Source organism: Tenrec ecaudatus, chromosome 12, assembly GCF_050624435.1.
Source record: "Tenrec ecaudatus isolate mTenEca1 chromosome 12, mTenEca1.hap1, whole genome shotgun sequence".
NCBI lineage: Eukaryota > Metazoa > Chordata > Mammalia > Afrosoricida > Tenrecidae > Tenrec > Tenrec ecaudatus.
Window position 1 is genome coordinate 140,178,552 of NC_134541.1, and position 12,478 is coordinate 140,191,029.

A 12,478-nucleotide genomic window follows, 5' to 3' on the forward strand; every position below is an offset into this window, starting at 1 on the left:
CTGCCCCGGGGGGTGGGGTCGAGAGGGTTGGACCCTGCCTAAATGCCACCTTGTACCCCATAGGCCATGCAGCAGGTCAGGCAGGGGGGATGGGTACAGCAGCTTCAGCCCCCATCGTGGAAATGCCCCCTCCTTGCAGACCCTCCACCCAAGCGGGTTCCAGGCACCCTCCCCGTGCAGCTCCCTTTGGTACTGGCTGCTTACCGTCACTGTCTGCTGTTTGCCTCCTGGTGGGTGGGGGACCTCTGGATCTTTGGGGAGGGAGCAGGAGGTGGGGTGAAGTCAGGAGGCAGGCGTGTGTGGAGCAGTGTTGCCTAATTAGAGACTGGGCTGCCCACCTGGGTGGGGGGCTGGGGCACTCAAATTGCCAGGAAGGAATGCGGGCAGGAGTGGTGTGGGGGGTGGCCGTGAGAGCTCAGATCCTTGCCTCACAGATTGAGATGAGGCAGTGGGGGTGGGGGGCAGCTAGATGGGAAAGAAAGGGCAGCAGGGTCCAGACCATGCAGGGCAGAGCAACCCCATGGGGTCCCAAGGCTGCACCTCTTCACAGAAGCAGGACTCTTCCCAGGAGCACCCTTGAGGCTCCACCCGCCCAAATGCGGAAACCACTGCCCACCTGAAGCCCTGAACGGAGCCAATGGCAAAGGAACCCCCATCAGTGGCTTCCACTGTGGCTCACTGCCCTGCTGGGTGGAGTAGACCTGCCCCCGTGGGACCGTCCCGGCTGCTGGATTCGAGTCACCAAGTCTGTAGACCACCACGGCCAACAGCCCATGACACCACCAGGGCACATCCCTACGAGGGACCGAACCTTGTAGCCCTGCCCCCGTGGGCTTTCCGAGTGGGTAACTACAGGAACAGAGAGCCGGGTCTTTCTCAGAGAACCACCAACCATGCCCTCACCAGCCCAACGCCTACCCCACAGCCGCGCCAGGCTCCTTTGGGCTGGGGACACAGTGGGGACACTGTGAGCGGTGCCTCGGGGCCATGAGGACATGCACCATGGTTTACTGCCACCGCAGTTCTGTGGCCACCCAGGACCATGGTGTTAAGGAGAGGACAAGTCACTCCCAGACAAGGTGGGGGGTGGGCTGGGGATCCGGGGGAGCAGGGTGAAATTTCATGAGCCCAGGAGCCCCTGAGTGGAGCAAGCAAACCGCCCACACACAGACCCCGGAGGTCCCAGACCACGCACAGGTGTCTCTGCAGAAAGGCCTGGCGACAGTTCCTACTCGGACTCGGACACAGGCACACGTGACCTGGGCCAACCCTGTGGCAGGCGGTGGGGGGCTGGGATCCAGTAACACTTTAAATTCGGGGTGAGAACTTGCAGGAGAGAAGGGAAGAGGCTCCACTACGTGTTGCCACCAGGCGGAGCCCAAGGACCATCACGGAGGGAATGAAGTCTGGAGACTTGGCAGGGATTGGGGGGGGGGTGTCACATGAGAGAACCCCCAAAGTCCACGTGGGAACACCATCTGGGCCATCTCCGAGGGCTGAGATGGGGCATCCCCAGGCCCAGGTGCACCCCTAAAGATGAATCGAGTGCCTTCTGGTCTAGCCTGGCTCAGGAAGTGGGTTGACCCCCTCCCCACTAACCTCTTAGGAGTCAGGGAGGCCACCCAGTGTCGCAGCAGGAGCCGGAGGCCAGCCCGCTCTGTGCCCAAGTGGACAGCCTCAGGTGCCCACCTGTCCTGCAGACACCCCTCTGCCCGGGCCCTGATGACCGCAGCCCCTGCTCCCTCGACTCCATCTTGACAAAGTGGCCGGCTCACCCTGGACAGGGGAAGTGGGCCGTAACTTGGCCCCGCTGCTCCCAGGGGTGCAGGGGGGCCTTGCTGTCCTCCGCGAGGAGTACCTGTTTGTTTTGACCTATGGTATTTCTGAGAGCCTCACAGACAGCTGGCAGTTGGGGTGTTAATGACTGGTTGGGCCCAGAGTGGACACAGCTGCCCAGAATGGGTGGGTGTGTGGGGACAGAGCATGAGGCCTCCCCCTCTTTATCCGCACACCCTGTGTCAGAGATAGTGTGGGTGGGGTTAGGGTGGTGGTGGGCTGGGCCTTCCACTAGGCACCCCCTCCTCTCACTCAACCACTCTCCTTCCTCCACTCTCCTCAGTGAGCTGAGGGAGGGAACTGGTGGACTGTGGGCGGGGCTCCTGTCCGGCCCTGCCTCCTGGCTCCCAGGGCAGAGGGGGCTGGCAGGCTATGGGCGGGGCTCCTGTTGGGCCCCAGTTCCCCTTCTGGGTCTGAGAAACCGCGACTTCTCCCTTGGAAGAGGAGAGGGCTGGGACCCCCTGGCCTAGAGCATGCTCCTTGGTCCTCCTGCTCAGCTGGAAAGGTCACAGCCTCCAAGGGCCATGTTTTTCCAAACCTCGGAGCATGGGGCAGCCCAGCCGTGCCGCCACCCCACAGACACACGCAGGAAGCAGCCTCCCCACCCCAGGGCCCCAGGCCTCCAGCTCCCCGGGGTCCCGTGCCCTCTGACTCAGCGCAGACAGGAAGTCCTCTGCCCCTGCCCACTCTTGGGGAGCTGCTTACCAGAGACTTCCCCTCCCTGGTTTCCATGTATCAGCAGACTGTGGAGGGAGCACCCACTGGTTTCAGACCCTGGCCTGACCTCTGGGCTGCCCCCACCCGCACCCCGGAGAAGAACAAAGGGCACCTGGTCACACAGACCCTCATGGCAGGGGGAGAGGGCTTCCCCACTGCCCCTGCTGGTCACTGCCTGCCCTGGGCCACTGCATGAGGGGGTGGAGAGAAAGGTGGCTTGGTTGGCACTGCCTCCAGCAGCCTAGTGGGTGAGCTGGGCAGATGTCACACTTTCCAACGCCTTGTCTGCTTTCCGGCGTGCTGACTCGTCCAGTTTGGGGAAGTGTGTGGGGGTTGGGGGACACAGAGGCAAAAAACGGACTCCCTAAGATGAGGAGGCCTTCAGTTGGCCCGGGGGTGACGGGGGGGGGGGGGGCGGGGGGGGCAGCCCAGGCCCAGGGCAGGGCTCTGCCATTACTGAACTTCTGAGCAAACATTCTATTTGAAGCATCTTAAAAGGGGGAAGGCCTATGGAACAGAATTTCAAGTTCTCATGGAATCTCGACTTCTGGAGCCACGGAGGCTGGATGAAGCCTTGAGCTCACCTTTAAACCTTACATTGAAACCTCTCCCTGAAACCATCTTTAAACCGTACATACGGTCAAACTATCACCAAACTCACTGCCTTCGAGGCGATGCCGGCTCCCAGGAGCCCGTAGGACAGGGGAGACCTGTGCTGGCGGGTTCTGAGACTCTTCAGGAGTGGAATGACTCCTCCTTTTCTGGGGAGCTCCTCAGTCACAAGGTTTCAGGTTTAAAGGTGGTGGGTTTGACCTGCTGACCCTGAAGCTAGCAGCCCCTGCCCCCCGGGGTTAGTTAGAACCATAGTCCAGGGTAAGGAGTGAAAGGACCACTGTGCTCTTTGGGAGGGCGCCTGCTATGTGCTCAGACTGACGGTGGCGGCTGCAGGGGCAGATGAGACGCTGGGGGTAGGGGGCGTTGTGTTTGGGTTCATATTGGTAAAACCCAAACCCACTCGCCCCACTGTCCCTGAGTCCATTCTGCAGGACACTGCCCCTGAGGGTTTCCCCGGCTGTCCATCAATCTTTAGGGGGTCACGCGGCCTCCTCAGTCTCCCCCGACTGCCGGTTAGCAGCACAACACAACTTCATAGTACCGGAACGGTCGGACAGATATGGCCCGGGGGGCGCAGGGTTTCTGAGGGGGTAGCTCTTTAGGGGGCACACGCCTCCTCTTGATCTCAGAGGGCGGCTGGGGCACCCAACAGGGGAGTCCCCTTCCGCACCCTACTTCCTGGCAGCATGTGGCTCTCTCCACTTCCTCGTGAGCTGTTTGTTCAGTCAGAGGTGCTTCCTCAAAACGAGCCCAGACGTCATGGCGGGGGGGTGGGGGGGTGGTGGTGGTGCCAACTGCAGAAGACACACAGCGCTCGGTAGCCTGGTGCCAAACCCCCGTGCCACCAGGGACGCCCAGCTGGAGGGCCCCACTCCCTCAGGCCATTCTCCAAGGCGGTCTTTTCTGAAGAAAAGGCTCGGACCCATTCTTTGACACACAAGAAGAGGGACTTGAATGCTCTCCTGCCGGGGACCAGGGAAAGCTGGGGGGGGGGGGTGCTGGCTGAGCAGGGGAGCCCCTTCCCAGTCTGAGGCTCGGGTTCCCCACCCCCGCCCCGTGAGGTCAGCAGAGGGGTGGGCTCTAGGTCAGGCCTTGTACCCACAGCAAAGCAGGAGCCTGGGGCCCTCTCACAACCAGGCCACTCCTGCTGTCAGACCATGTCCCCTGCCTGCCAGACCACTCCCACTACTTCCAGGGGACAGTCAGGTGGAGCCCCTGGGGCCCTACTCTGTCCTCTGGGGTGGGGTGGGGCAGCTATGAGGTGAACAGACTCCTCTCAGTGTGTGTGGGTTTTATTTTGACCCCAGGTAGTCTCCAGGTGGTACAGACGGAACACCCACTGGGCTGCTCACACTAGGCCACAGCAGAAGAAAGGCCTGGTGAGCAATACCCCACCCCCACCCCAGACACTGAGAACCCTGTAGGCCCAGGAGCCTATAGACAGCACTGACTGTGAGTCAGGGGTCACGGAGCAACGTTTGGTTGTTTTTATTCTTCCTCCTCAATTTGATCCCTCCTCAGGCCTGTATGCAGAAAAGGTGGACTCCTCTCACGCCTTCGGCAACCAGCACCTCCTGCCCTGGAGCCCCTGGGGCCGTAGGGTCCAGCCCCACCTCCAGCCAAGATCAGGACTAGGAGAGGCTGCCAAAAAAGCACTTTTATTCCAATTGAAAGACATCCCCATAACAATGGCACGTCCCTTGCCCAAACCCTCCTCCTCTACAGAGTTCCTAGCTAAGTCTTTGCCCAAAGAAAGAGAACAAAGCCCCGCCCCAATGGCTAGGCAAGCCCCGGGGTGGGGTGGGGTTAGGGGTACAGAGACAGTGTGGGGGACACAGTCAGAACATTCCAGATGCTGGAACATATAAATACACAGAGCACAGAGAAGCAGTCACTCTGGCTGCAGACGAGAAGGGCACATGCCAGGGTGAACTTCTGCTTTTTCTGATCCACAGAAAATATAAAATCACACACACACCCTCCCCCCACAAGAAGACAAACTGACCCCACATCTACCCACCCCACCCCCTCCCACACACAGCACAGTAGAAAACACTGTCACGTATTCACAGACACACCCACTGTGGGTGACTCTCTACTAGCGAGAGAGGATAAACTGCCCCCGGCCCCCCCCAAGGGAGGAGGGGAGACAGAGAGACCAGGAACTGACCTGGCTGCCTCGCAGAGCCAGGAGGAAGGTCCAGGCCACAGCCCCCAACCCAGCGGCCCTGGCCTGAGGGGGGCTCTGCGGTCCCCAAGCAGGGAGGGCAGGGTCAGGTGTTTATCAGAGAGACCAGCAGGGCGCAAAGAAGAATCCCAAACACGTGACACACAGATGTGCCCTCCGTCAGGGGCAGAGAAAGGCAGGTGGGCGGTGTGGGTGGAGTGTACCGGTCCTCCTCAAAGCAGAGCTGCCCAGCAGACTGCTCCTCCGACGGGCACACACGCACACGCGACACACTGCTCCCGGGAGCCTTGGACGCCGAGGCTGGGGCAGCACCTCTGGACAGGGGTCCCCGAGCCCTTTGGATACCAGGGGCGCGCGGGGACGGGGTCTGGGCTGTGGCCTCTAGAAGCGGGCAGGATGGGGACACCAGGGCGTGTCCGGGTACAGGTGACAGTGGAGGGAGCGGAACCTGTGGAGAAAGAAATGGACGTTAGTCTGTGTGGGGCGGGGTGCGGAGACCCCAGAGCAGGGTGCCCCTCCCTGTTCCTCCCTTCCCTGGCCTCAGTTTCCACACCTGGACGGGTCTGCCTCTACGGAGAAGGCCCCCTTCATGTGGATAGTGTTCCGCTTGTTCTCAAACATGCCGTAGCTCAGTGTCACCTGGGGGAGCAAGGACGGAGGCCGTGGTTACATGGTGGGCAAGTACAGAGCCTGCAGCTCATGGCCCCTCCCAAAGCTGCCCCAGTCAACAGACCTGCCCACCCACTGCCCTCCCTGCCAAGACAACCTGGCCGCTCCCACCTGCTAGGCTGCACCTGCACAGAGAGTCCAAAGTGTAGACTACAGCTAGGATGTACCTTCTGAGGTACAGGGGGAACCCCATGGCCCTCAGGAGGCGGGACAGGAGGGCCCTCCCAACGCACTTCTCCCACTCACAACCCCTCTGCGCCACCGCCTCAGGGACAGGCCTACCTGCTCATGCAGCTCGGAGGCGGGCACCTGCTGCAGATTTTCCAGGTGTGAGTGGAAGAGGCCGCTGCGGGTGAGGGGCACCCCCAGCAGCGCCTGCACAATGTAGCCAACGGTGCAGTCATCCGGCAGGCGGATCCGTTCGGCCGTGTCCAGGAAGTGGCCCCCGCTACCAAGGGAGGGAGGGAGAGAGGGGACCAGTCAGCAGGGCCTTTAGGCTGGCCGGCAGACATCCCAGCAGCCCACAGCCACGTGCCCTCCCCTCCTGCACCTGGTGATTCTGGAGGCTGCAAGGGCCCTGCTCGTGGCCGGGGGAGCTGCTCCGAGGCCCCAGGGAGCAGATGGACAGGACTGGGGGCACATGCAGGGGGGGTGTCCTCTATAGAGAGAGGGACCCTGAGACTAGGGGGCACTCACCTGGCCCATGGGCTCATCTTCAGGGCTAGCCCACGGCTGATACAGAATCCAGCGCCCCCGGTAGCAAACCAGAAGTGGACAGGACGCTGGGGAGGGGTGGGTGGAGAGGGGTAGGTCCACACTGTTAAAGCCGCTGGCCCCTCCCCAGATAACAGAGGCACCGCCAGCCCTCCCTCTGCCCTGGACAGGCTGCAGGACCACGCGGGCAGGGGCGTCCAGCACTCACCACCTGGCCCTGGCCTATGCGCTCCGTGGCCTGGATGGGCCGGTCCAGACTAGGCTTCCCGAGGTAGACATCCTGCGTGTGGGGGTAGCTGGCCAGTAGCCTCAGCAGTGCCCGCACATTCACATAGTTGTCATCGTCCACATGGCAGAACCACCTGCAGGCGAGTCGGGGGGTGGGGGAGCATAGGTCTGTGTGGGAGTGGGCCCGTGTGAGACACACGTGCACGTGTGTGTGAACGTGGCAGCACAGGTGTGCTCCCGCCACGATGTGCACGTGTGCGTCCACGTGCACCAGTCTGCATGCGTGTGACTGCACGGTGTGTGCTCGTGCCTGTGCATTTGAGTGTGCGTGTGGGTGCGCAAGCTGTGTGTGTTGATATGTCCACGAGCTTGTCTTGCACGCGACTTGTGTGAGTCCAAGCGTGCAGATAATAACAGCATGTGTGAGCGCACAGGCCCGGAACTCACTTCCTCCCCGACGTGATGAATCGGTCATACTCCACGGCCATCTTACAGGACAGCGCCTGGCGGCTATGCGCGGCTGAGCAGTTGGTGTTGACCACGTTGTCTGTGGGCCAGGGAGGTGTGAGTGGGCCTGAGGGTCACACAGCAGGGGATCCTGCCCCATGCCCCCACCCCAGGCGCTGCCACCCAGCTCATTCAGCCAGCCTTTTCAGCACCTGCCACAGGTCCAGCCCCAGAACTCAAAGGACCGCTCACTGACAGGGCTTCATTTGCATGAGAACTAGGGGGAGTGGTGGGACAGGACACTGAGCCAAGCCCTGAGTGAAGGTCCTCCTGCCAGCCCCCCGGCAGCCTCAGTGGGAGTGGTGGGGGCTCACCTGTGTATCTGGCCAGCGCCTCGTCCTCCCCATCGGTGAAGATGAAGGTCTGGAGGGAGACAGCACCTTGGGTGGCACCCTGAATCCCCACTGTGGTGTCACTAGCCCTGACTCTTCCCTGCCTCAGCACCCCCACATGCTCACGATGAGGAAACTTGGTGGGGGTGGGGGCTACCTGTGTCCACCCACCCTCAGAAGGCCAGGCAGGGCCTCGCTGAGCTCCCCCAGCCCTGTCTCTGACAGCTGGCTCCAAGGTCGCCCAGGCAGCTGCACCCACAGGAGTCAGGTGGGGCGCCTCCCCCTTCCCCTCCGCCCCCCCCTCACCAGGTAGCATGCTCCCCAAGCCCTGCGCACCTGGTGGGCACACACCCTTATTGACACAGCGCCCTGCCCGGAGGCAGGCTAGGGGAGGGCTCTGGTGGGGACATGCGGGGTTGGGGGTGGGTTGGGCTTTGGGAAGCCAGGGCTTAATGACTGGGGACAAAGGGCTTTGCTGGACAACCGCCAAGCAGAACAGACAAAGGGATGCAGTAGGATGGATCACCAGGCCGGCCGGCTTTGTCCAGCGGCCTTAATGCAGCCGAGTTAAGCGGGAGTGGCCGGCTGGGCATTACCATACAGCTGGCCTGGTTAACCAGTCCCCGGCCACCAGCACTGCCCTGCGCCTCTGACGGCGTGGCCAGCGGCAGGTCCCCTCTCTGAGTCCCACGGGCCAGGGCTGTTCTTTGGGAATGCCAGTGGTCAGGAGGGCGAGAGAACTGCACACTCCCCCAGCCCACACCTCTCTGCAGCACGGCACAGAACCCAACCTCCCCCAAGGCCAGATCCGGGCTCCACCTGTGCCAGCGCCTGGCCACCTCTGCCAGGCTCCCTCCACGGCAGAGACCCGGGGCCAGGGAGGCGGGGCCAGGAGCTGCCGGCGCCCGCCTGGGCCCGTCTGCACCAGGACAGGAATGTTCTTCCTCTGCCCGCCCGCCCAGCGCGTGCCGCCTGGCCCGCCCTGGCATGGCTGGGCCGGGGGCGGGGGAGGCTCTGAGCCAAGACGGCAGCCACTTGCAGCACCTTACGCCTGCTGGGTCTCAGTTTCCCCCCCCCCCCCCCGAAAGGGAGACCCTCTCGGGGCAGCTCCAGCCCCTGGCCCCTGCAGACCCCAGACTCTGAATACGGTGGTCTGGAGCCCAGGGGGGTGTCGGGTTAGCCCTGCACTGTTTCCACGCACGCACGCCTCCCCCCGCCCACCAGCTGAGCAGACACCCCAAGGCGGCCGCACGCACAGACTCGCAGGCAGCCCCCAGCCCGCGCCCGCCATCAGCCCAGGAATGCCGTGGGAGGCGAGGCCGGAGGAGCAGACGCACCGCAGGATGAACAGGAGAATGCTTGCTTAATGAGATCAAGCCCGGCCTGTTCCCTGCGCTTGGAGGTGCCCTCAAGACCCAGCCCAGGGCCACGGAGATTAAAGTCACCTTTGTTCTTAGCAACCGCAGGGAGGCCGCCAGGAGACAGGCACCCGGCAGCAAAGGGCGGGCGGGCGGGGCCCGGGTCCCCCAGCCAGAACCGCCCAGCAGTCTCCTCTGCAAAGTGGGCACAGCAGGCCCTCCTGAGTGCCCACACCCAGGCCCCCTTTCTTCCAGGCAGCTATCCAAAGAGGGAAACCGAGGCACCAGTCCTAGGCCAGCTCAGGCCCCTTCCTTCTGGGGACAAAGACCCTCAGCCCCACCCACTTCCCCGGTCTGGGGAAGGAAGAACAGGGGGCATGGGGCATGGGCTGGCCAGGGCGGTTGGTGCTCAGAAGGGGGGTGGACACCCACAGGAAGCGGCATTGTTCCTGGAGCTGCAATTCAAAGAAGCACAGGATGCCAAGCTCCCAGCCCCCGCCTCCCCCATTGTGGCTGCCGAGGGAGGTGGCAGCCGCGAAGCCAGAGCCGGCTGGCTGCCCCTGAAAGGGGGCGGGGACCGTCTGTGGGCCAGAGTGGCCCTGCCAGCCCCCTCCCCTGCTTCACTGCAGACGGAAGTCCCCCTGCACAGCCTGCAGCCCCACTGTTCCCTATCTGGACAAATTTGGCTCTACAGAGCTGGCATGGCACCTCTTCCAGGGAGCTCTCCGGGGGTTAGATGCCCACCCTGGGCTCACACCCTCTCCGGCCTCCCTTTGCCTCCCCCCTCAGACTTAGGTCTGAGTCACCACCACCGGGGTGGGGGTGGGGGTGTCCTGAGGGTTGGCTCCTTAGCAGGAACAGCTAGCTTCAAGGGCCCCTTCCCACATCACCCCAAGAGGGACTCTTGTTTGCTGCACACGGTAAGGTACCTGAGGCTGGGGTCTCGTGGGAGACAGAACTACGGGGCCTCAGGGTCTAGGGGTGACGGCGCCTCCCCCAGGCTCTGCCAGGTCTTCATGGATCTCACTCCCTTGAACAGGCCATGTCAGAGGGAGAGGCAGAGGGTCAGAGATGCCCAGGGCAGGGGGCTTTCCCCAGAAGCCCCAGGCCAGCTAGCACTGGCACGCAAGGCCTTCTGGACCACAACCCTCTGCTGCACGCAGTCCCCAAGTGCCCTAGTGCAGGGCCACACAGAGGACTGGACGCTGTCCAAGGTCACCTAGTGGGGAGGCCACCGCGCACTGGGGAGGGAGTCGGCTTGGTTCAGGAACAGGGCCCCTCAGGGCTGTCACTCAGGGAAGGGGGTGTGCAGGCCCCTCATCTCCAGGCAACCTGAGTGGATGGCGGTTCCCATGGAGGAAGCTCTGCACTCAGAGGCTGGTCTCCGGAGAAAGGGGCTTTGTTACCCAACCCAAGGGGTCCGCGGTGAGAGCCAGCGGCTGGCGCTGAGAACCCTAACGGCCCAGCACTAAACAAAACCCATGGCCGGCCCCGCCCGCCAGGCCCCTGGGAAGGGGCCGCTGTATTCCCAGGAGGGGTGCCCTTGGATTCCCAGGCCCCCCAGACGAGCCAGGATCCTGCCCTCAAAGCCAACCTCAGGCTCTGAACAGCGGGGAGTGGGGGGGTCACCCCTGAGCCCTCCAGCCCCACCCCTCATCCACAGCTCCCCACATTCATCCCAAATGGTCAGCCAGTCTCCAGGGCCTCACAGCCCAGGGTGCTGTCCACTGCCCCGCCTTGCAGGGCTCATGCTCGCCCAGGCCCGCCCCTCCCGCTCAAACGGCCCGTTGCAGCCCCAAGGCCCATTTTCGAAGTGGGGCGTGCCCTTGTGGTATGTGTGCAAAATCCTGCTTGGAGGGAAGCTGCAGCGTTGGGGTGCCCCCAAAGCGGGGACCCCAAAGCTCAGTGCCTTCTATTTTCAGGTGTGTGACCCCCAACAGCCCTAAAACACCCAGCTTCAGATGAGCTTCAGCTGTGGCTTGTCTGCCCCTCTGAACAGACTGAAGAGAGGCTATTGGGCTCTTTGGCCCCCGGTTCACCCACCCCTAAGAAAGAGCGGGAGCCTGGGGTGGGGACAGTGACTCCGTGGTGCCACACTGAGACTTGGAGACCATGGCACCCCATTAATGCGAGCCACAATTTGGGGACCGCCTTGAGCGTATGCGGGGCTGGGCGGGGGAGGGGGGGTTGGGGGACATGCGCTTGCCCGGCCAGCTGTGACCCAATATCACTGTGCCCCTCCCAACACACGCGCACACCGCGAAACCTTTCCCGATGGCGGAACGGGGCGCATGGCCCCCACGGGGCACTGTCCACAACCGGCAGGCGATACGCCCAAGCCCAAGCCCCAGCCGCGCTCACCATCTCCTTGTGGCGCGAGACCCAGGTCTCCAGCAGCAGGTCGAGGCGCGCGCGGTGGAAGTTTTTGGTGGTCTTGACAGCAATGAAGACGTCTTCGGGGCCCAGCGGCTCACTCGGGGCTCGCGGGGCACCGTCGGCGGGGCGAGGGGCGTCCCTGCGCGCGCGGGCCAGCTGGCCGAAGTACTCGGACAGGCTACGCACCTCGCGGGCCGGGGCCGTCCCTAGCTCAGCTGCCGGGGCCACCCCCGCGGGGCCCGCCAGGCTGCGCAGCGCGCGACGGCCCCGCTCGGCGGGCAGTGGCGGCGGCGGCGGGTCGGCGGTAAGCACCAGCAGGCAGGCCAGCATCGCGCCCGCCAGGGCCAGCAGCACCCGACGGCCGCAGCGCAGGAGCATAGTGCAGCTGCGCCCGCTCCCAGGGCCGCGCGCTCCGTTAGGCGCGCCGTCTGGGTCCCTGCTCCCGCGCGCGCCCTTTATAGCCGCGGGCCTGGCCCCGCCCCTTCCCCAGGGCCCCGCCCCACCGCACTCACTGAGCCCCGCCCCCGCCCCGGCAGCGCCCACGTGGGACCACAGCGGGGGGCTGGGAACGGCCTAGTGGCGCCGCGTCCGCCCCCAGCGCACGTGCGCTCCGCCCAGCCGGCGGGCTGCCCTGGAGCCGGGGGCCGGGCACCCAGGCGGCCGGCACGAGGAGGAAGGGCGCGCTCCGGGGCGGTGGCCCGAGCGTGAGGACAAGGCCAGCGAGCCAGGCACTCCGAGGAGACGTCCAGGGACCCTGGCTGGCGCAGTTCCAGGCTGAGCGGCGGGCCCCCGGGGCAGCGAGTGGACTTTGCACGGCCCTGTCCCGGGCGGCTCTTGGTGAAATGGGAAGAGACTTCAGTTAGGTGGGGAAACAAGTTTCCTGGGGAATGCACCCGCCCCTATGTTCACCCCGACGTCGGGCTAGGCCCTCCAGTCCC

At 64.0% G+C, this 12,478-nt stretch overlaps 1 protein-coding gene across 1 annotated transcript; it reads right to left on the reverse strand.

Annotated features, from left to right (window-relative positions):
• Positions 1–4,726: 4,726 nt before the first annotated feature.
• On the reverse strand, positions 4,727–11,918 carry LFNG (LFNG O-fucosylpeptide 3-beta-N-acetylglucosaminyltransferase). The gene is made up of 8 exons (XM_075527607.1): positions 11,526–11,918; positions 7,789–7,837; positions 7,415–7,514; positions 6,948–7,101; positions 6,722–6,807; positions 6,308–6,473; positions 5,910–5,995; positions 4,727–5,804 (listed from the first exon to the last, which is right to left on the reverse strand). Exons 1-8 carry the CDS (start codon positions 11,916–11,918, stop codon positions 5,738–5,740), a joined length of 1,101 nt encoding a protein of 366 aa, XP_075383722.1. The 3' UTR covers positions 4,727–5,737.
• Between the last annotated feature and the right edge of the window lie 560 nt (positions 11,919–12,478).

What these genes read in the sequence shown, in the direction of transcription:
- LFNG (XM_075527607.1), bottom strand. Translation starts at nt 11,918, where the DNA reads ATGCTCCTGCGCTGCGGCCGTCGGGTGCTGCTGGCCCTGGCGGGCGCG. An exon ending in AAGATGAGCCCATGGGCCAG is followed by an intron (nt 6,474 to 6,721) that starts GTGAGTGCCCCC and finishes CTCCCTTGGTAG; the next exon opens with CGGGGGCCACTTCCTGGACA. An exon ending in GTAGAGGCAGACCCGTCCAG is followed by an intron (nt 5,805 to 5,909) that starts GTGTGGAAACTG and finishes CTTTCTCCACAG; the next exon opens with GTTCCGCTCCCTCCACTGTC.